The sequence below is a fragment of the Pezoporus wallicus genome, unplaced genomic scaffold (genome assembly GCF_028554395.1).
Source record: "Pezoporus wallicus isolate ANWC-B61680 ecotype Strahan unplaced genomic scaffold, APGP_CSIRO_Pwel_v1 scaffold_7402, whole genome shotgun sequence".
NCBI classification, from domain to species: domain Eukaryota; kingdom Metazoa; phylum Chordata; class Aves; order Psittaciformes; family Psittacidae; genus Pezoporus; species Pezoporus wallicus.
In genome coordinates, this window is record NW_026641037.1 from 3,825,085 (window position 1) to 3,840,200 (window position 15,116).

The 15,116-nt window shown below is 39.9% G+C and overlaps 1 protein-coding gene across 1 annotated transcript in view; it reads left to right on the forward strand.

Annotated features, from left to right (window-relative positions):
• The window catches only part of LOC130605988 (IgGFc-binding protein-like), a 59,575-nt gene that overhangs the window by 11,245 nt on the left and 33,214 nt on the right, over positions 1 to 15,116 (forward strand). The window contains 12 exon segments of the mRNA XM_057421894.1: positions 684 to 946; positions 1,544 to 1,625; positions 3,822 to 3,887; positions 4,147 to 4,391; positions 5,880 to 6,163; positions 6,821 to 7,098; positions 9,885 to 10,483; positions 10,881 to 11,445; positions 12,046 to 12,245; positions 12,338 to 12,718; positions 13,371 to 13,657; positions 14,389 to 14,660. Coding sequence (XP_057277877.1) covers positions 684 to 946; positions 1,544 to 1,625; positions 3,822 to 3,887; positions 4,147 to 4,391; positions 5,880 to 6,163; positions 6,821 to 7,098; positions 9,885 to 10,483; positions 10,881 to 11,445; positions 12,046 to 12,245; positions 12,338 to 12,718; positions 13,371 to 13,657; positions 14,389 to 14,660 — 3,522 coding nt within the window.

Below are 15,116 nucleotides of genomic sequence, written 5' to 3' on the forward strand. Positions count from 1 at the left end.
CTTTGATCTTAGCCCAAGGGAAGCAAAAATTTCAGGCCTAGTAAAGCAAAACATGATCTCATATTGAAGCAATTCAGACTAAAGTATTTCAAATCCTAAAAGAAATACTGTGAGTTTCTGATTTTTGAAAGTTTGCTTCCTTTTCATAATGTAAAACCTAAATATGTTGATGGAAATATCTGCATTAATTACTATCCCTTCCATTTCGAGATAAAAAGAAATGCTGACAGGTTGGAATCTTCCCTGTGCTTGGGCTTTGCTCTCGAGACCAAAATCTTTAGAAAAAAATACATCCCACAGGAGAAGGTGTATAGCAGATTGTATTATTTTCCTTAGAGGAAAGAGGAAACTGAACATGGACCAGTAAGGCACTGTATCTGGAGGCGCTGTCTTGTGAAAGAGGCCTACATCTTTATTTGTGATCCCAAAATAATGGTTCATGTGAGATGGGATATATTTGCTTTGCTCTGCAGCTCACATTCTGATTTGGCTAACTACATGGTGCTAACCATTGCAATGTAAATTCCAAGCGCTCTCAACTTTGCATTACTAAAGATGCCCTTTATTTCTTTCAGAGTTGGGTTGTACTTCAGTTTTAAATGACATCTGACAATCTACAAAGTTTCAACCATATCTGGTTTTGGTTTTGTTTTTTTTTGTTTGTTTTCTTTTTTAATATGCAGAAGGCTATTTCATCTACCAAGAAGCAAGTAATCTGATCCCATTTGACACTAACAGACTTGAGAGCCCACATATTATAGTGTCTGAAAAAATATGCATAGATTTCTGGTACTATATGTTTGGGTCAGAAGAAATGAATGAGCTGAGAGTGCTTATCCAAGACAGCATGGGCGAGTCTGCAGTGTGGAGTCGGAAAGGAAGCCAGAATTCCTTGTGGAACTATGGTGCCATCACTCATAGTTTTCTAACAGAGAGAAAGATAAAGGTAATACATCTTCAGAATAAATTTATTTGTGCAGTATCAGCATTTATTCTCCCTTTGCAGGCTGTAAAAAGTTGAACATGTAAAGCAGAAAAATATAATCTCAAGATTTGCTCAGTCTATATTTTGTAAATATAATGACCTCATGCACTATGCTGATGAACTATGAGAAGAAACAAACAACCCCCTGAATTTTACTGGTGCTGTTAGGGGATAAAAATATATTTAGTTTTCCTCTTTTTCCTTCCTTCTCTTCTTCACAAAGGAAGTCAATGGCTTTAGGTGCCTTAATTAAATTCAGCTTTGTCTGCTCTGGGTTAGGGTTTGAATTGTGAGATGCTGCTTATATTGGACTTCTCTATAGAATCCAGACAACTGATTTATCAGTCAGCAGAAGATAGGGCAATGTTTCCTGAAGTCCTTACCTTATTACAGAATATATATTCTAGGCTTCTGAGGGAAGCTAGGAAAATTGTTGTAGCCTCAGTTTTACTTAGCGCCTTTAGAGATAGACCAGAAAGAATATTTGAAAACATGCTAAGGGAAATGGTCTGCCATTTGCCTAAAGAAATGCAGTGATTCACTTTTCTTCCTGTCTAGGTAATTTTTGAGGCTGTCCGAGGACTGACAGAGTATGGGGATACGGCACTGGACAATGTGAGAGTAAGGGATGGATCCTGTGGTAAGTCTGTTTTTGCACCTTAGAGTATACTTCTTCATCTCTGTTCAAGCTGTTGATCATTATTCAGTTCCATGTAGAAACTCCTCATGACCTTGAACCACAAAAGAGAGAAGGCAAAAACTTTACAGCTCACTTCACTTCAATGCTCTCTCTTTTGCTGTGGTTCTTCCTAAATCTTTCCACACCACCTCAAATGTTGAGAATAATCTATCCCATTCTCTGAAAACATAACTGTTTTCACAAGGTCCAGCAAACTTTACCTTAAATCTGAAGTGCAACTCTAAACCCACCCAAAGGTATACATACTGGTCTTGGGTTCCAGATTAAAGTGCTCTAATTGGCATATTGCAGCAAATCTCAGTTCATACAAGCTCAGCAAATACAAAGTGCTGTAATAAAAAGAAGTAATGGTGAGTTATTAAAGCTGAGTTGCACCACCACATCTGGCTATAAACCAACAACGTGAATTTGAGCCTTGACTCTGTAACAAATCAGCTAAGACTGGCACAAGCTGTGGATGACTAGAATCTGGAAGTGAAATACAGTTTTATCCCATCTTTACTGACAAGCATGCAATACTTACAGAATGTGAATTGAACAATAAACTTGCTGAAACCACATAGAAGGTGTTGTTAGGTCTTATTAGACCTCAGTCTTTGTGAAATACTACTCATATAATGACAATAAAATGTTTCAAATTTATGCTAGCCAAGACAAGGACTTCTATTCAGGTCCATGCTCTTTGAACACAAAATTTTCTTTTAAATTCTGTGAAAAATACTTTGGGTCTTTTCTTTTTGAGGGCTAGTGAGAGCCAGTCCTTCATTTTTCCAGGTGTATTTGCACCAGGTGTATTTCCAGGTGTACGATTCAGCCACTGGATGGTGCACTAACATAACTCCAAAAGTGCTTCTCCCTCTGTTATACTATATAGCTACTAGTGTGATGAAAGTTGAGTTATTAGGTCCAGAAAAGTCAAAGTCCTCCCAACATTTTTGTTTCTACAAGAATGTTTGGTTGAATAGGTATTTTAATCAACTTATAAAATACTAAATGTATGTCTATTTGTCACATGAAGAAATAGCTTCCAAGGCAAGTTTGTGATGAGTTTTTTCAGTATACACTAGACTTCAAGTTACGTGAAGTCTATTGGTTTCTTCTATATTATAAATAGTAAGTATTTTGCAAAACCCCCACATCCAGCTCAGTTTGAATTGCATAGTTAGCACAAAAGCAGTATGGTCATGGTATGTAGTTACTGAATCGTTATTCAAAAATCTCTAACTTGTTCTTGTATAACTTCTTTTCTGTATTACAATTTAATTCCTATAAATACTGTCATTAGCAACGTCAGTGATACGGAAGAACAACTGCCTTACTTGTGGATTCATTTGAATGGTTATACACCTATAGTGCATCTATAAGTAGGTTCGAAAGCATTACCTTCCATGAATCAATTCATCACTTGGTCATCTCCTTGTGCAATGACTGTTATCACACCCTCAGTGCACAGTGGAGGGCTCATTAGGATGCAGTAGAAGAGTACCTGAATGAGGAGAGCATTCTTTGTTTTGCAAAGGGGCAGGAGTGAATGCATGCATGCTCTGAGGTTAGTCTGTTGTACTTCCAGAGATTCAGATCCAACACTCATTGGCATGTCACCAGGTTAATGAACATGACATGGGAATACTCACCCTGATGTTTCTAGACCACACATACAAGTACACCAAAAGGATCACTTCTTTTAGAAGACATCTTTCTGATGGGTAAATATAGGTTGAGGAGATGCAAATGCTTATTAGCAAGCAGAAGCAGTTGGGAGGGAAGACTCTGCAGCATGACTGTTTGTTGTGTCTGTCAGTAGAAAGCTCTTACAGCTGTCACATTCCCAAGACATAAATATAATTTTAAAGGAACAACAGAACTCTCGGATTAGAAACTGCCAGTGCCCTGAGAATTATTTTTTTTTTTGCTATACAGCATCTGTTGACAGGCTGCTGACTTGCAGACCAACCTGAGAATCAGACAAGCTTTTCTAAGCACTCAAAAGACCTATGTATCCTCATTTTTAAATATAGGCAGTCCCACTTCTAACTTTGTGCTGGTGAAGAATAAGAAGAAATTAATGTATGTTGGTGTGTAAGTAGTGTTCGCCCTATAATGTCACAACTCACTGTATTTCTTTTCTATTAACAGAAGCTGTCGCTACCCCTGTACCACCAACAACTGCACCAACAGAATCTACACCATCTTCAGTGACAGGTAATTTTAGACAATCATATGCTAGCCAATGGGTTGTAGAAGGACACCTAAAGCTTTTACTCTCTGTGCTACTTATTTGCTTCTGTTGATTTCTTTGGGTATATCTGTTATGGCCATATAAATCTGCCTTTTCTGTTTCAGTTTTTCCATATGTAATCTATAAAATGGGGATGATTGTGCTTTCCTACTGCACAGCAAGGTGGCTTTTCTGGATGTATCCATGTGTTAATGAGAACATACTCCTTTTTCCTGTCTCCAGAAGCAATTTGCAGTATACATGGGGATCCTCACTATGACACATTTGACAAGCAGCTTCATGACTTTATGGGCACCTGCACTTACACCCTCTCCAAGCTGTGCGAGAGCAACAGTTCGCTGCCCTATTTCAACATAGAAGCAGCCAATGAGCACAGGGGAGGCAACACTCGCGTGTCTTACATCCAATACGTGGATGTTGATGTGTATGGCTACAGGATTAATCTGGGTAAAAACAGAGTTGTTAAGGTAAGGTTAGAGCCCACTATCTATCATTAGTAGTTCATAGCCTGAAAGAAGAATGACTACAAATTTTATCACACACGCAGTAATACTTAGAAGGCAATCAGATATTTAGGAGTAGGAGTAGTGTGGAGTTCTTAAGATTGGAATTTCAGATCTGAAATCATAGGCTACAGTTTTGTGCTTTGTAGCTACAAGTTGGGATTAGAACTGACACCCCAGAAGGTGTTGGTGGGCTAGCCTATCTTTCTAGCTTGCCCTGCATGCTCAAGCTGGGTCTGAATCAGGGAATAAAAAGGCCCTGCATTAACCCAGTCTACGCTGGTAGTTATTTCCTGATTCTGAGTGGTATCCTGTAAAACTTCATGCTTATCCCTGATTTCTAGTTATTAGACATCACTGCTAACTTCCCTTGACACCTGGCACTTGCTATAAGCATGACCAGATGAGAGTCCTAGAGTGACAATCTGATGACTCTCCTCACACTCACCCATTGTGTCACTTTGCCAGTTATTGTATTTTAAGGCTTCTTTATGGCACCTTTCCATAAAGGGACAATAGACATGTTTGATTCAAACCCCAAATAAATGAGTAGGTCACCTTACTTTGCTACCAACCTTCTTTTAAGAAAATAGTATAGTGATTTAAGTAATAGGAGACAAGGTTTAAAATGTACATTGAGACCTTTCATATTTGATCTTAGAAACATAGTAAACTCATATATCCACATTTGTCTATGGCTTCTCTTTTATAGCTTTTATAGCTTTCATAACTTGTATAGCTTTTATAACTTGTATATCTTTTATAACTTGTATAGCTTTTATAATTTGTATAGCTTTTGTAACTTGTATAGCTTTTAGAACTTTTATAGCTTTTATAGCTTTCCCTTCTATTTACATTTTTTATTATGTATGTGTTTATTTTTTTATATATATGTTTCTAAGTAAACCAGACTTTCTTACATATGTAATAAGAACAAATATTCAAAGTAGATACTAATTTTAGTAAATTTTAAAGGATTTGAAGTTTTTTTGTTTGGGTGCTTACTTTTTATCGTCTGGTGTTTCAAACATGACATTTGAAAGAGAAAAAAAAACACCCCAAACAAAACAAAAAGAAGCTTTCTCAAGATTTGACCTATCCTGAAAATTTTATGAGAATTGATTGTAGCTACATCTTTTTTAATCTTATCTAAAATAAAAGACTACTGCTGAGAGATCATGCCAAGTCTTGGATTTCTGCCAGTTGGGTCTGGTTCACCAAGCTCACTTTGACTGCACTTGGAAACTATGTAGCTATGTTATTACGGCCTCCAGGTCTTAGACTATGCCCACATATACTACATTCATGGTAAATAATACTTAACCCAATATGAATTCTTACTGCTCACTGTGTAAGTCCTATGCTCAGGAAAGGGGTGTGATCTAAGAGGGTCATGATTAAAAATACTTCTTTTGACGTTATTATAATGACTATCCTTCTCTGTGCCTGCAGGTTAATGCAGTCAGCCAGGTGCTCCCTCTGACCTTGGTGCAGGGTGTCAGTATTTCCCTCAGTGGGCAGTATGTGGTGGTTACTACTGACTTTGGGCTGAATGTCAGGTTTGATGGAAATCACAGAGCACAAATCACTATTCCCAGTACCTATATGTCTAAAGTTTGTGGAATATGTGGAAATTATAATGGGCACAAGGCAGATGACTTCCTTAACCCAGATGGAGAGATGGAAACAAACTCAGCCAGCCTTGGCAACAGTTGGCAAGTTTACAATGATTCCAGGTAAGACTACAAATGCCATGCTGGGCCTTAGCTGTTGGTTATGCAATGATAAGTATTTTCAGCAAATGTTGTACGTGTACCAAAAATGTCAGGCACATGGGACAAAATATATTCTTGTTAGTGTGCTTACTTTTATCTGTCTGGGTAAAGTTTCATAACAAATGTAACTGTGCCTAAAAAGAGAAAGTGTGAATAAAACACTGCAGATACCACTAAGATTTCTGTATTGTTATAGTATATTAATGCTAATACTTGAAGATCTATTTGAACTCTTCTGAAGATACTTCACTATTTATTTTATAATTTCACAGTATATTATTTAATGATAGTAGAGGTTTAACTTTGAATGCTTTGACTTTTTTTTTGCCCTTCCTCTAGGTATTTTCCATGTAGAAAGCTTGACTTAAAAGAAAGCCAAAATAAATATTTGGATTTCTTCTAGGCCTCTCAAAGGTTATAAGGTTGAAATCATATTAAAATCTGAATATCTATCCCAAGTGTTTGAAATGTAGAGCTTTAAAATACGCCATGCCTATCCTGGGTCAACCCTGTAGTTTTGTTAGATCTGAGTTGAAAACCATCTTAGGCGCTAGTCCATCCCAATTTCATTGGTGAATTTTTCTACATGCTTTTTTTTTTTTTTTCTTTCCACATAAGGTGCTTGCCAGATGATGGTCATACTCCAAGTTGCACTGCTGATGAAGAACATGTCATCCAAAGCAATGAATATTGTGGTCTGATCACAGATCCCAGTGGTCCATTCCAGAATTGCCACTCAGTAATTGATCCACAGAGTTATTCTAAAGCCTGCCAGTATGATCTCTGTGAACTTCATTTGAACAATGCAGCCCTCTGCCAAAACCTGCAGGCTTATGCAGACATGTGCCAATCTGCAGGAGTCCAGCTGACACCGTGGAGAAATGCAACCTTCTGCCGTATGTATCAAAATTTACTGGAAATCACCACTTGTCAGGAGGCTGTAATTAGGACTTCCTGAATAACTTCTGTATTTCTTGTACAGAACAGTACAAAACATTGTTTTGAATTCATATGCCATTGTGAATCTTGGCTGTTCATGCTAAAGATTTCAGGGTTGCATACAGTCCTCAGTTTGATTCTCTCAGGAAAGGTCTAGTGAAAATAGTTAAGCTGCTTCGGACGAAAGGAGAAAATACTGTCTAGTCCATCTTAAAATAGAATTGGAGGCTTTTGCTTTGAAATCCTCGAGTGTCTCTAATATTTGTTCAGGGGTATTAAGTATGTCAGGGACATATGACTTAGAGGGATTTTTACCTTCTGAAGAAGCTATGCCTAAACTTAAATGTCTTTGAGAGAAAAAAAAAAAAAAAAGTCTCTGCACATGCTTAGTAGATGTCTAAGAGTTTTATGCACCCTTCCTGCTGAGAGTCGGAGCTGCCTTCTCCTGTACTCCCAGCCTCTCTACTTCAGAGTGATCAGACACCCAGTTAACAGAAGGGAAGCTGTGTCTTCTCCTCTTGCAGCAACCGCAGCAAAAACACATCAAGGTGGGTAACTTACATGAACATAGAAATTATATGAGCCTGAGCAGATATGAGGTAGAGCCGTAGATGGGGATAAGGAATCCAGGCAGTCTGGGACAGTGAGAAAGGAGCTCTAACTAGGAGCTGGAGAGGACTAATGAATAGGCTAAGAGAAAGACCCTGGATTTAGTGGAAGCAAGTAGGAGCTAGAAAAGAAAATGAGAATTTGCTTAGAAGTCTAGAGAAGAGAGGAAGAATAGGTTGAAACTGGCTAGGCAGAGAGCCAAGGACCCGGAAGCACAGACTAGATAGCTGGTCCAGGAGTCAGAGCTTGTTGGTCTTGCAAGAATAATAAAATCAGAGTTGATGGGAGGAATAACTCTGAGATCAGACAGAGAGACTATCTTAATCTCATAGTTTGTATCAGTGCAAATAGAGCAGGATGAAGGAGGAGCACATCTGACAAACTTAGCAGGAGAACTGGGATGAAGGGAGAAGGACAGTATTGGAAACACTATCAGTGGCACAAACTCCCATATGTATAAGAGAGAAGGGGTTGCTGGCCATTCATCCCTGTGGATGGCATCAGTGTGTTCTGTACAGGCATAGTGATTCATGGTTTCAGATGGGAGAGGAAGCAACACAGGTAGGCAGCCTGGAATTAAAGGCCAGTACTGAAGCAAGAAGCCTGTGCAATGGAGATTGTTAACCACAATAATGGAAGTGGAGAATGTAGTTGAGGATGTAGAGGAGACAGAAACAAAATACTTGACAAAAGATGTCAAGTACTGAAGTAATAGAAGTCTAAGCTGGAGATTAAATAGGAATAATGACCTTTCTTCTGTGAATGTTTGTAAACATTACATCAAAAACATTTCTCAAGCTTTCAGGCACCTATTATAGAAAAAAAAGGAGAAAACCCCCCAGACAACAAATAAACAAAGCATTTTGTCTTTGGAATAGAATTTAAATATTGCCTGAAAGTCCTGGACAGATCTGCTTCCACCAGAAACAATGCAAATGGTGATCCAGTGCTCTGTGTGCCTTTTGCACTGAAGGAGATGAGGAGACTGGAGACTTGACTGTAAACACTTGAATGACTAAGTCCTGATTTCTTTCTGGCTTTTGTTTCACATTTGACTGCAGTCTGTAGGTGGAGCATTTTCTCTGCTGGGGGCATTACGGAAGTTTTCTCTCACATATATTCTATGGTTTCTGAACAGGAGTGAGCCCTCTCTGTAGCTGTTCTTTCTGCTGAAGTATCTTGTAGGATCTCTCCTCTTACCCTTATGCCTATTTCAATTAATGGACCTGGATATGTTTTTGTCCTCTACCAATGTCACCAGCTTGTTTCCAATAAATCACCTGGGTCAAATTTAGTACGTGGGAGGATGAGCGGAGAAATGTACAATAAAATTCTGTAATCTCTGTCTTCTTAGGAAAGCAGACTAAAAACAGAGTGAGAAAATCTGTGATTATAAACTGAATGGCATCACGTAAACACATGGAACCTGAAAAGATTGTTCAGGAAACTTCAGTTCTGACATCTTCTCACCTGAAAATCTCAGTATTTAAAACCTCTAAATAACTTGGGTATCTACATGTCGTGCATGTAATGATATGTAAAAATAGAATAGAGGACTTCTACATCCTGATTATTTAACAAATAATGAAGACTTTGGTGAAGTAAAAGAATATTAATTAAGAAGCTATAAGATAATTAGAATTAAATATCAGGAATATTACCTAAATATGGCACATCCTTGACAATGTTCAAGGCCAGGCTGGATGGAATCTTGGATGACATGGTTTAGTGCAAGGTGTTTCTGCCCATAGCAGAGGGGATGGAACTAGATGATCTTAAGGTCCTTTCCAACCCTAACTATTCTATGATTCTATGATTTTATGATTCTATGACTAGGACAAATAACTAACATGACATGGATATCCTTAGCCCAATGCAAGAATTCAAACCAATCAACTTCAGCAGCAAGAGGTCTCCTAGGAAATTCCCTCCATGAGTGAAACTTTCAATAACCCAAACCTAAAAAGAAGGGTGGTAAGACAGCAAAGGCATGCATCAAACTGCCTCAGAACTCCAAGATACACCCAAATATTTCAAATGGGATACGTATTCAAATATGCATGATAATAAAAAAAAAAACAGTCCTTCAGTACTTAAAATAGATTAATAGAAAGGTTTTTCTTTTATTACACAGCATTAGCCTGTCCAGTCAACAGTCACTACGAGCCATGTGCTGCAGCCTGCCCTGCCACCTGTGTGGACCCAATAGCACCATACAGCTGCAACCTGCCGTGCCTGGAGGGCTGTGTGTGCGACAGCGGGTACCTGCTCTACAATGACCAGTGCGTGGCCAGCCAGCAGTGTGGGTGCTGGCACAACGGGCAGCACTACCCCGTGGGCTCTGAGTTCTGGACAGACAACACCTGCTCGTCAAAGTGCACGTGTCCCGCGCGGGGAAGCAAAGTCCAGTGCTTTAACGCCTCATGCCCTGCGGGCCAGTTCTGTGGGGTGCAGGATGGGAGACCTGAGTGCCTCGAGCAATCCTACGGCGTCTGCCATGTCCACGGTGACCCTCACTACAACACCTTTGACAAGGTGACGCACAACTTCATGGGCAACTGCACCTACACCCTGGCCAAAGTGTGCTCCAACACCACCTCCCTGCCCTACTTCAACGTTGAGGCCAAGAACGAGCATCGTGGGAACACCAGAGTGTCCTATGTGCGCGAAGTCCTGGTTGAGGTGTACGGAGAGCGCATTGCCATTGTCAAGAAGGAGAAGAGCCAAGTGCTGGTAGGTAGTGGGGCCGGCATGAGCATGGCACAGCTGCAAGGCAGCAAGGCAGGGCTGGCTTTTCTTGGCAGGGCATGGCATGGTGTGTACCAGACACCTTCATTGTGCCAGGTGTGGGCGGGTTCCCCTGAAGCCACTGGGTTGCTTTCTTTTACTTTTCTGGAGGGGTTGAGGAGGAAGAGGCAAATGGGGAATGTGGCCGACGGTGAAGAGCGGCCCCTGCAGGGAGCAGAGCACAGCCACGGCTCTGCAAGCCAGAGGGGCAACTGGGTTGTGAGGGCATCGCGGGCTCCGGTTTGCTGCGCCTGGGCTGGGAGCAGATTTCCTCGGGGCAGGAGAGCCAGGAATGCCAGGGACAAGTGCAGGGCCCAGGCCCATTGCCGTGTGTCTGCCCTAGGTGAACAATGTGCGCCAGACCTTGCCGGTGAGTGCAGCGGGAGGTGCCATCACGGTGAGCAGGAGTGGCCGCTACATTGTCCTGGAGACAGACTTCGACCTCAGAGTGTCCTACGACACTGACCACTCGGTGGAGGTGAAGGTGCCCACCACCTACTTCAACCTGACCTGTGGCATGTGTGGGAACTTCAACAACCGTAGGGAGGACGATTACATGATGCCCAACGGGCAGCAAGCCGCAGACTCCAATGAGCTGGGGGAGAGCTGGCAGGTCCCAGAGAGTGACTCACCTTGCGGTGTCCCCGACCCCTCCCCACCCTGCAGTGCAGAAGAGGAGAAGCTCTACGGATCGGACCAGTTCTGTGGCATGCTGACCGCCAGTCCTGGCTCTTTTGAGAAGTGTCACGCTGTGATCAACCCGCAGAGCTACTTTGAGACCTGCTTCTATGACCTGTGTGCCCTGAATGGTGGCCAGGAGGTGCTGTGTGCTGCTCTGGAGGCCTACGCTGACGCCTGCCAAGCAGCCGGTGTGACTCTTCTTCCCTGGCGGAATGCGACCTTCTGCCGTGAGTTTCTGTAGAGATCTGAATCTTTGGATAATTCCTTTGTTGTCTGAACAGGTTGATTGTAGCCATTACCTGACAAAGCTAAGAGATCTTATGTTCTTCACATAACATTCAAAATATTTAGAAATAAAATTTTGTAAATGTCACCTCATTATTGTTTTCTGCCAGACAGAAGTTAATTTTGTTCATTATCTGAAGAATCTATCTTAAAGCAGTAACAGTAGGTCCTGATAATACGAAATCCCATCTGAGTTTTAGAAGATGTTTTGCCTTTAATATGTTGGTTCATTTCCAGACTTTGTCCAATGACTTTAACAATCTCTGTGCTTCTAGAAATGTACCAGATAAAAGTAGCTAGCTTAGAGAGGCATAGTTTTTACTTGGATTTGGAGATGCTTAGCATCTAGTATATATGTGTTAAGCATTCAAGCTTATTTCTTGTAGAATGTTTTTTTCTTTTTTTTGCTTTCTGCTATAATAACAGGAAAGGAATTTCAGCTTCAAAAAATCCAGCATTGTCACTTGCTCAAAATAATCAGTCTTGAGTCATGGTTTATGTGAGTTGTGATTGTCAATTCAATGCTTGTTACTGTTTTTCAGCTGTTGCATGCCCTCCCAATAGTCATTACAATCCATGCACCAGTGCTTGTCCAGCAACCTGCATTGACCCTCTTGCATCAAAGAACTGCAGCCGACCTTGTCTAGAAGGATGTGAATGCAGCAATGGTTTTGTCATCAGTGGTGGAGAGTGTGTATCCATGAGCAACTGTGGATGCCTTCAGAATGGCAGATATTATGAGGTTTGTTCTGGCACATAGTTCAGGGGCTTATTTCACAGATCAACTTTACCATTAACTCTTTTAATTTATTTTTGTTTTGTTGCCTCTAACAGAAAGGAGAAGCCTTTTGGCAAACAGACTGTGCAGGCCAATGTATATGCGCTGGAAATGGCACTGTAGTTTGCAATTCAGACGCTTGTGAAGTAAACGAAGTTTGCAAGGTGCAGAATGGACTCCTGGGATGTTATCCATTGAATCCCAGCACCTGCCACATATTTGGGGATCCACATTATATAACCTTTGATGGGAGACTCTATCATTTCCAAGGAGACTGCAATTATACTGTCATTGAGACATGCACAAATTCTTCTGAAAGGTTTTCAGTGACAACCAGAAATGAACATAGAGGAAACCCGAACTGGACTGCCTTGAACTCAGTTGCTGTCACACTGAAAAATCTTCATATTGTTTTGCAGAAAAATAAAGAAACCTATGTAAGTGTTCTACTTTAAGCATAAACAATCCATCACATCTATTCACTTTACATTTCTGTCTAAAAGAAATGAATCAGGCTTCTCTGCTTTATTCAGCTCCAAGACTGCACATGCTAAAAGTCACAGAAATGGGTTGGGTTTTGTTTTGGAGGGGGAGTGGGGGTTGTTTGGATTTTTTTTTCTTCCCCAGAAAGGCAGGAATCAGCGTAGCTTCCTTCTGTCAATTCAAATCTTTTTTAAGGTTGTGGGAAAGTATCAACTTCATCCATAGCCTCATCTAAAACAGAAAGCTTTTGCTGAACTAAATCTCAGTCTGAATTTTGTAGATCTCGTCTTTAAAATATAAATAGTATTTTTGCTATACACTGTCAGGATCATACTTACCAGAACTTTAAACTAGGTATTCCAAGTATTGCTATGTGTGTAGTTGTGACAGCACGGAGTTCAACTTGTGCTAAATAGCACTGTTCAAGATGTGGGATAAGTATACACCCCGTAATCCTCTGTTAAGCTTCAAACTTCTGTGTCTACATTGTTCATTAGCATAAGGCTGACTTGGTGAAGAAAGATATAGTTCTGGCAGTATAGACCTCCCCTTTGTTACTAGGAGCTTTATTGACTTACCTGGTTGTGTGGGTTTTGTTTTCTTTAGGTGAATGGAGTTCGGGTTTATCTTCCTGTGGATTTGAATCATGGAGCCAGAGTAGCTATAAAAGGACATTATGTGGTCATTGATACCTCTGTAGGGATACAGGTTAAGTTTGATGGTGACCAGGAGCTTTTCATTCTGGCTGACGAAAGCCTCAAAGGACAGCTGTGTGGTCTGTGTGGGACATTCAATGACAACCAACTGGATGATTTTCTAAGACCAGATAAAGTCATAGAACAGGATCCAAATAAATTTGGTGACAGCTGGTTAGTGAAGGATGACAACAGGACGTAAGTATCTGATATTTTAGGAAACAGCAAAATGCCTGAAACATAAACTCATCTAGTTATAGGATTAACATACATGACTTACATTCCATAGTAGCCCCTCTTTGATGTTACTTGTTTGCTAGTGTTTTTACTTTTTAATAACTCCACTTTTTGGTAGAAAAGAATTGAAACTTTAAAACCACCCTTGAGAGGTTTTCCATGTGAACTTTGTAGATTATATTTGAAACTGGACTCTTTTTTTTCATATAACTTGTTTTTTTTTTTCTTATTTCTCCATTCTAAAATATCTTCTTTATATTATCTTACTATAAGAAGTCTAAATATATCTCTCAGATTCAGCTCCTAAGATAGCTCCACATTTATTAACATAGCCATCGGATATTTATCTGTCTATTAATGCTTTCACCTACAAATTACTGCTCTTATTATATGCAATAGTGAATTGAAATTATCTTGCTTGGTTTAGATAGCTGATTTGTTGGTTCCTTCTCGATTTCATTCTATGGATAGACAGTCATACATCAACAATTCACATTTATACTCTTAATGGGTAAATGCAAGTTGAATTGTGATATTTCTCACTTTGGGGTTTGACACACTAAAGATGACTATACACAGCAAATCTACAAAATTTGGCCTAGGCTTCTGTTACTGTTGAGGTATGCTTTGCAGGATAGAACAAAATATAAAGATGTATTATATAACCAAACTGCTGCTTATTTTTGATGCAGGTGTAGTCCAGTTGCAGTTGTACCGCCTACTTGTGACACAGCAAAAGAGAAAGAATATGAAGAACTCTGCAAAACTATTTTGAAAAATAGTGGGCCTTTTCAGGTCTGCCATTGGTACATTCCCCCACAGCTGTACTTTGAGAGCTGTGTCTATGACATGTGTGCTACAGAGGGGAATTCTGATCAGTTTTGCCAGATTTTAGAGGCATATGCTGCTGCTTGTGAACTTAGAGGTGTAAATCTGGGTGAATGGAAGAAAGATACCATCTGTGGTAAGTCATTAGGTCATTTAGCAAACAGCCATCCAATTAAATCTTCATGCTACAAATATATATTTGAATGACTGAGAGGTTGAGCAGAATTTCAGAAAAGGAGATTAAAAGAAATACAGGAAGCTTTCAAGTGCTTAGCATGTCCTGAAATTTGGTTTATAATCTAAGCTTCTAATGGTCTTGCATTATTCACTTTAGAAGGTGATGTTTGAGCACTTTTAACCTAAGACTGTTTTCAGAATTGAGTCATGAAATACAACATACATTGTAAATCAACATCTCAGTCAGGGACAATTGAGCACTGTCTGACAAATCACTTCTTTGGCTTTAATAAAATAGTTTATCTTTTTTGAGAAGTGTTAATTATGTGACTTACATAACCTGTCTACAGACCTAGGTTTCAGGAAGCATGTAAGATGAATTCAGAAATATATAAACCAGGGCTTTAAAATGAAT